Source organism: Diceros bicornis, chromosome 26, assembly GCF_020826845.1.
Source record: "Diceros bicornis minor isolate mBicDic1 chromosome 26, mDicBic1.mat.cur, whole genome shotgun sequence".
Taxonomy (NCBI): domain Eukaryota; kingdom Metazoa; phylum Chordata; class Mammalia; order Perissodactyla; family Rhinocerotidae; genus Diceros; species Diceros bicornis.
In genome coordinates, this window is record NC_080765.1 from 24,863,760 (window position 1) to 24,872,270 (window position 8,511).

The 8,511-nt window shown below is 48.1% G+C and overlaps 1 protein-coding gene across 1 annotated transcript; it reads right to left on the reverse strand.

The window, feature by feature from the left end:
* Positions 1-839: 839 nt before the first annotated feature.
* LOC131421981 (thyroid receptor-interacting protein 11-like) lies at positions 840-7,507 on the reverse strand. Its single transcript, XM_058568852.1, has 4 exons — positions 7,478-7,507; positions 5,405-5,601; positions 4,758-4,897; positions 840-4,586 (listed from the first exon to the last, which is right to left on the reverse strand). Exons 1-4 carry the CDS (start codon positions 7,505-7,507, stop codon positions 934-936), a joined length of 4,020 nt encoding a protein of 1,339 aa, XP_058424835.1. The 3' UTR covers positions 840-933.
* Between the last annotated feature and the right edge of the window lie 1,004 nt (positions 7,508-8,511).

Here is an 8,511-nt window from a genome sequence, read left to right on the forward strand (position 1 = left end):
AGGGAAAGAGTAGAGATAGATTAAGAGAAATAGAGGGATGGTGGAATCTAGGAAGGGGGTGCGGGAAATGGAGAGTTCTTGACTAGCTGGCCTCTGATCTCTTCAAGAGGATATAAGGATGATCATGCTTGTGGAAAGGGATGAAGACTTGGAGTGGCTCTTAAGGAAATGGACAAGGGAGTGGACCACGGACCTTTGATGGGATTTGGGGTAGAAATTACTTCAGTGCCAATCACTAGACTATAGTTAAATCAATTAGGGTACATCCATACGACAACCTGCTGCTTTTAAAAAGAATAAGATGGAATCCATACACATTTGGAAAGATCTCTAAGGCGTAGTGACCTTTTTTAAAAAGTCAGTCAGGGAGTAATAACCTCCCATATATACAAATATACATATATGTCTAAAAGGCCTGAGAGAATCCAGGTTCCCCAGAGTGGTTTCCTAGGCAACAAAAGAGGAGTAGGACTGAGCCAGGAAAACTGAACTTTCCTTTGTAAATTTTTATGCATCTTGCTTTTATGCGCTGATCACCTTTCTTCTTATACAAGAAGCATGCACTCGTGTATTTTATAATTTTTCAGCATTAACACCAGTTACTGATCTAATTACCCAAGGTTTACCTAAAAAAACACCCGCTCCTTGTAAAAAGTGAAAGTGCTACAAACAGGATTGGAAGTGTCCTTTGACCACACCCTCGAGGCCCACCAAGGCCCACTCTCCCAAGAGGTAACCTCTGCTTTAAGTGGGGTAAAGACCTTAAAGGATACTTTTTTTTCAGTTATGAAGACTATTTATATTAAACTTAGAGTGAAAGTAAAAACAAATCTATGACTTTTCCTGGAAGACAATTTTGTGATAGGGTTACACACAAAGTGACCTGGTTTTCTAAAGCGCTATCTCATCTCCGGCTTGATGGCTTGGAATCTTCTACCGCTTTGAAAGGTCTTTCAGGGCAACTGCCGCACTCTTGGCAGGTGACAGGAGCAAAGGTGTACATGGGGGCACAACATCAGTAATGGCGTTTAAAAGAAGATGCCCAGACCCCCCAGTCCCAGGGCTGGGTGGGTCAATAAGAGACACAGCTGTGGAGCAGGCAGTCACATCTGATTTTCTGGGTGTGGATCCGAGGGTGTGGTTAAGACGTGCTGGTACATTTTTCGCCAGTTTCTTCCTTCTGGGTGCATCTAGAGGCTTCCTATCCTGAGCAGAGAGCTTTTGTGGTGGAAAAGCTACATGAGACTCAGTTTCTAGAAATTTAACAAAAAGTTCTGAAAAAGAACGATTGAGCTCAGATTGCTGATTTGGTGTCAGAGGTGTGCTGGGGACACTTCTTGATCCAAGCCACCCAGTCATCCACCTGGTAAGGCCGCTTTGCTCTTCCTGGATGAGCCACTCCATTTCTTCCCTTTTCATTCCCAGAGTGCTTCCCATTAATCGTAACACTTCCTGACGTTCACGTTTGGGTGTTTGAAAATAGTCCAGGAAGAGCTTTCTCACTAGGACTTTGTCTACTTTTCCTTCCATGCTGCTTACTAAGTTCATCCATTTCTTTTGCACCTCATCCAGCATTTCCTGTTGGACCTCACTTTGCTTTTTAAATTCTCCAACTTGTTCCTCCTTCAGATCCAAGATGGCATTGGCTTTATCGAGTCGTCCCTGCAAGGACATCAGTTTTCCTTCTAGATCGTCTGCCTTTTCCATCCATTCGGCTAGTGCCATCTTCAGGTTGGCTAGTGCTCGAGCATACTGCTTTTCTTGTTCCTGGGAGACAGAAAGCTGTAATGCGGTTTCAGCTTTCTGCTTCCTGACAACATTCAGTTGTTCCTGCAGTGACTCCACCTGTACCCTGGCTTGATGGCTTGCCTTTTGCGTTGCCTGGGAAGATAAAAGTAGCTTTTCCTCTAGTGTTGTGACTCTCTTTCTTAGTTGAGCCGCTCTGTCTTCTGCAACCAGCACTTCACGGAGATGAGCATCTTCTGACTCTAAAGCCTGGTTACGAGATCTTTCTAGCTCTTGCCTTAAGCGTAATTCGTTTTCTCTTAAATGACAAACTTCATTCTGTAGGGCACAGTTTTCCATTTGTTGCTGTTTCAGTGCCAACACGACTTCATCTCTCTCCTGCTGAAACAGAACTGTCTTTTCCTGCATGGACGTAACTGCATGTAAAAGCTGGTTTAACTCCCCAGCCTGGCCCTGCTCTTGTTCCTTCAGGAGTTGCTCCAAAGCAAGAGCCTTCTTCTTCACTGCAGCAGATTCGAACTCTTTCTCTCTCAGCATCATAGAAAGCCGCATATTTGTCTCTTGTAATGCCCGGTTTTCTGTTTCCTTTTCCATGGACTTTTCTAGTATTTTTTCATTTTCTCGTTTTACTTTATACAAATCCACTTCAAAATGTAATATTCTCTCCTTCAGGTTTGTTACCGCCTGCCTCAAAAGTTCATTTTCATTCACTTCAGTTGTGTAATTTTCACTCAAAGAAAGTAATTCCTCACTTTTTGCGTTGACTAAGAGCTCTTTTTCCTGAAGTAAGTTTTCTAAAACATCCTGTTTCTCCCTGAGCTGCTGGATTTCGGAATCTGTTTCTTCGCATTGTTTTCTTTCTCGTTCGGAGGTGGCAGCAATCGCAGCAGACAGTCTCTGATTCTCCTCCTGGAGGCTTCGAATGGTAGCCTCTTTTTCCTCCATCGATTTCCTTAACTCTTCTATCTCTTCTGGGAGCGCTTTAGAAGACTCACTCGCTGCATCAGATCTAGTTGCCTTCAGCGAGTCGGCTGACTCTGAAGTGAGTGATGATGTGGTGGGAGGCTGTGGTGCAGTAAGGTCAAGTGGACCTAAAAGAACATCCTTGGCATTGCACAGCTGCTCTAGGCTGAGCTGCATTTGTGCTAACTTCTTTGCCAAATGTGTGACTTGGATTTCATCCTCTTTACAATTTTGGATCAGGTCAGTAGAGGCCATCCGTATTTGAGACTTATTATCAATGTCCATCAAGACCCGAGCCTGAAGCTGTGGAAGTTCTTTCTGAAGCTGGGCTGACTCTCGCTTCATGTTGTGCACCGCAGTCATCACCTGCTGTGTCCAGTCCTCCATTAGGGAGACCTGTTGCTGTAACGTGTCACGTTCCTGCAGAAGCTCCTCCAACTGATTCACAGTAACACCTCCAACCTCACCGCCAGTGCCAGATGTCTGCAAGATTGTCCATAAAGTCTGACATTTCTGACTCAAGGCATCGATTTCCACGTCTTTCGCTCGAATGATGTGTGAGAGGTTCTGAACAGTTTCTCTAAACATATCCTGACCACTACTTTCAAATCTCGTGGACCATTTTGTATTTTCATCTTGCAGTTTCACGAGGTCTGCTTCTTTGGCAACCAGTATGTCCATCATTTTGTGATACTCTCTTTTTAGGTTGCTGTTTTCCCTCACCTTCTCATTGAAAACAGCTAACATTGGTTCCCTTTCCAAAGCGTAAGCTTGCAATTGCTGCTGAAGGTCGCTCACAGCCTGGATGTAGGGAGCTGAAGCTATTCTAGCATGAAGACGCTGTATCTCCAACTCTTTTTGCTGGATAATCCGAGTTAGTTGACCAATCTCATCTTTGTATGGCTGATCAATCTGCTCCTTCAAAGGGACAGTCTTTTCAGTTCGAAGTTTCATCTCCCATTCCTGTTCTTTTCTTCCTTTTCCTAATCTTTCACTTTCAACTTTACATAAATCATGCTTTTCACTTCCGTTTTGCATACTAAGACTCTGACCTTTTGCCACTTGACAAATCTCCGAATGTTTTGTCTGCATGTGCTGGGTTTTTTCAGGCAAGTGGGTTTTCAGTTGTTTTATCGTGTTTTGCAAATTCTTAATTTCCTCATCTTTGGCTGAAAAGAGCTGAGTGTGTTTCATATGCATTTGCTCACGCTGGTATTTAAGTTCATCCATTTCCCGTCTCTGCTCTTGTAAAGTTCGAAGGAGCTGTGTCTTCCTCTGGTCTTGTTTTTCACTCATCTTTTGATGATGTTTTACTTCCTCCTCCAGGTGACCTTTTATCACCATCACCTGAGAGACCTCAGATTCTAGTCGTGTCACCCTGTCCAGGGTTTTAGGGTCAACCACAGGTGCAGTTCCAGTCTGTCCTCTCAGTCGTTCCAGGGCTTCTATCAGATGACTGTTTTCTTCTCTCATGGAGGCAAGCCTTGTGTCTTTCTCCTCCACGGTCTGCTGCACAATTTCAGCTTTTCTCAAAGCTTGGGTTCTCAGTCTCTCCTCTGACGCTACAATTGCCTGAACGTCCTCCATCTCCGTCCTCCCAGAGTCCGGTGACTCTTCCGCCTTCTCCCTTCCCTTCCTCAGCACATCTTTGGTGAAGTTAGAGATGTGTCCAGTGAGGGAAGCCACGCTGCCGCCCACTTGCCCCAGGGAATGGCCTAAGCCAGAGCCTAGGCCACCAAACCAGGAGGCCATCGCCGCGGGTTGCAGGGCTGACCTGGTCCGCTCGGCGCAAAGCGTCCAGCCCAGTCGGCCAGTCCCGCCAAGTGTGGGGCACCGGCGCCTGCGCGAGGCGAAGAGTCCAAACACGCCGAGGGTTCCTAGGCAACGGGGCTCCGGGGTGGGGGTGGGGTGGGGGCGCCAACCGCCGGGGTGGGGGAGGGGCTGCCTGGAGCCCGGGGCCTGGCCCGGGACCTCACCAATGGGTCTCCAGTCACCCTCCCCACCCACCCTGTCACCCGGGGCCTCCGCTCATCCCGATGACTTCCCACCGCGGGGTCGGGCCCCTTCTCCCGCTGCCCCAGTGACGTCCCCGGTGCCAGCGCCCCTCCTGCCACCTCGCGCCGGCCGCCATGACAGCCGCTCTGGAGGCGGCCGTCCCCACACGGCCTCCCCCGTGCGCGTGTCCGCGCTGTGAAGAGAGGACCCATTGCTCTGATGTCACCAAGTGGAGCACACGGTCCGTATTGTCCTGCAGCTGCTGGTTTTCCCCTTAAAATAATCTGAGGTAAAATTTACACGGTGACCCGCACCCATCTGATGAGTTCTGTGTTTGGACAAATGTCTACACCTGCGCAGAAGCGCGACCCTGATGAAGACACTGACCGTTTCCATCATCCAGGCGGGTCCCGGGTCCTCTCCCCACAGCCTCGCCTCCTCCCCGAGCAGCCCTGCAGGGAGAGGGGTCCCCTGGATGTGTTTGGGGGCTCTTGTGATACGGGGTGTCACACCGTGGACACGCCGTGTGTCTGCTTCCGTCAACACGTGTTTGAATCTAGTCAGGGAAGTGAGTTCCACATCCGTGGAGGAAGCATTGATGAGGAAAGGACACCGGGGTCCTAGTGGCCCGCGAGGCCCGGGCCCGCGAGGCCCGGGGGGTCGTCCTCCTCGGGGACCGACGGGGGGCCGCGCCCTGGGCCTGGCTGCGCTGCCGCCCCGGCGGCCCGGCGGGCGGCGCTGGAGGGCACGCGGGAGGGCGGGGCCGCCGGACTGGGGAGCCGCCGCCGCCTGGGCCGGGAGGCGGTGGAGGAGCCGCCGGGCGGGCCCGTCCGCCGCCGGGAAGCAGCGGTTCAGCCGCAGGAAGCCGCGGGCCCAGCAGACCGCGGGCAGGCGAGTCTGAAATCCGGGTTTTATCGAAAATTCGGTGGCCTTTCACGCCAATTAAACCACTCCCGAGACACAACACAATATATACGCGGCCAGATTTGTTCTGTGAGTCGCCAGTTGGCACTCGCTTGTCTAGAAGGACCTGCAGGTTAAGGGACTCTGTTACTCTTTTTTTTTCCTGTACCTTCCCCTCACAGTACTACATTCTCGGTTCTTTGGATCTGTTCAAGAGCGCATCCTTTCCTTTACAGATCTGATAGTAATCACCATCCACGTTTCCGTAGTGGCTTAGTTTACCAAGTGCCGTATCAAACCACCGGGCAGGGTTCTCACCTCCTGGCAGTGATCATTTCTGTTTCATAAAGCAGGAAGAACGGCTTGCCCAGGTCACACAGACTAAGTGGCCCAGGCAGGACTTGAGTCCAGGGCTTTGGACTCTGGATCCCATGTGCATCCAGCTACAGAGACGGGGCTGTCTTTTCTCCAGGGAAGGATACTGTTTATGAAACGTCTTTGGTGCTTATTAAGCTGCTGGGCTAGGTGCTTTGCATGTATTCTCTCACCGCATTCTCACAGCGACCCTAAGAGGTGATGGTAGTTATTCCTGATTTAACGATGTGGAAGCCAGAACTCAGAGTGGTCATCAAGCTAGTAAATGGCGGAGCTGTGGATTCAAACCCTGTAAATCCATACTTCATGGCGGCACCTCCTATACGAGGAACCCTGTGTTTGAGTTATGAGTGATGTTTTCATCAAATCCTGCAGTGGAAGAGTTGGATGTTGCTCTAGTCCAGTGTCTCTGACCAGAGATGGTTTTGCCTCCCAGGGCACACTTGTCAATGTTGGAGACGTTTTTGACTGTCATGATGTGGTTGGGGTGGTGGGTGCTACTGCATTCTAGTAGATAGACTCCAGGGATGCTGCTAAACATCCTAGAATGCACAGGACAGCCTCACGGCACAGAAGCATCTGGTCCCAAATGTCAAGAGTGCTGAGGTTGAGAAACCCTGGTCTAGACCTTCCAGGTTCTGGGTAGGTGAATTATCAAAACCAGAGATCCACACTGTTTGCCTGCAGGGCAGGATGTGTTCTATTTGGCCTATTCAGTATCTAGGTATGTACGTATGTATATTTTATTTTAATTGTTTTTACACTCATTAGCCCATATTTAAAATTTAGGAATTTTCACATGAAAACCTGTATTTCCAGCTTCTAAAATGTTGTAATCTTGCAATAACTGGCATTGCTTCCGGGTACACGTAGAAGTAGCTGAGCAGCAGCTGTCCCATCTGGGTGGGGCATCAGCCGTCCAGTGCCCCCCAGTCCCTACCCGGCTTGTCTTACTCGTACCTTCCTTGCCGACCCCTCCCTGATCACAGAAATCTAACGACCATCTCCAGGAGCGGTACTCTCACTACCTCACGAGACAGCCCATTCCAATAGGGGCAGCTGTGCCTCGTCTCTCTCCCATGAGACAGCCCTTCCTCTATTTGACGTCACAAACCATCTCCTTACTTTCTCAGCAGTGACATTCTCCATCCCTCACCTACTCTGCTGTTTCCTTTTCCTCCCACTCATTTCCTCTGCCTTTTCTAGGACCAGTCTGAACAGGATTTCTGAGACAGGGCAGGTAGCTCTGCTTTGCTTCAATCTGAGTGGATTCCATCCCGCCTCTGCATAGAGCTCGAGTGGAAAGAAATCTGATATCTTTGCAGCTTCTTCTGATCTGATCTTCTGTGGCTTTTTTATGTACTTGACATATTGTGATGTCCTGGAATATCAAACAGGGTATTTATAGATGAGTGAAAATGAACCCTGAAAGGAAGTGGTCATATAGCGTCCTTTTTATATGTGAAAGCAGCATGTGATTCTAACCTGGAATTACCTTTGTGGCTGCAGTTCCCAGTGTGGACATGGCCGACTCTTCAGGGAGTGGACATTCAGGTACAGACGCCTAGAATCAGTATGTGCATCACACACTCTTGTCAGACTACAGATGTTTTGCATATATCATTCTACTTCTGTTTCTCACATGTCAGTAGATGCCATAGTGATTAATCAACTACAAATGCACTTAAAAATATTATTACACTTCTATCTGCTTTGTGCGTGCACGTGTGTGTGTGTGTGTCTGTGTGTATTTTCTTAATCATAGATATTAAAAATACCACAGCCACCCAGTCCCTTATCCAAAACTCTTGGGGGTCAGATGAGTTTCAGAATTCAGAATTTTTCAGAGTTGTGAAGAGTAGTACTGTGCATATGCCATTATATAATATCTCCAGCAGGGTCTGGGCAGCAGCCCTTAATCAAACATTAGTATTTCTATAGCAAAATATGGGACTGTATTTCACGCTAAATGGAATACATAAGGATTGTAAATAGCTTCATGTTAGTTCACATCCAGTTCTGTTGCCTGATGAGTTACAAAACACTTATTTTTTAGATTTGAAAAGAGTGGATAAGGGCTTGTGCACCTGTCTTACTTTTAGTAATGTTCCTGTAGAGAGAGCTTGTGAAATTTTTATGCTTTCAATCACGTTTCCCATACTCCAAAAAGTTGGAAATCACAGCTATATTCTGTAGCAGGGGTCACAGGTGCTCAAGTGCCAGGAGAGGTAAAATTAAGAGGTGAAGTGGGAGATTGGTTATAAGACAACAGAGAGTGCTGAGGACTTTGGTGAACCAGTGAGTCCCTGTCCATTAAAGCGGAAAGTTGCTCTCAGCTCTAGCCACTTGTTGCCATGGTGATTGGGGGTACAGTGTTGCCACATCTTCCCATTTTTAGTGATACTCCAGAATGCTGATTTCCGTGTGAAGTTCTTGTCATTTTAAGTCAGCTAAAAGGAAAAAAATCCACTGTGTAGGCCAAAGAAAAGATATCAGCAAGCTTGATCTGGCCTTGGGCTGCCTGCTTTG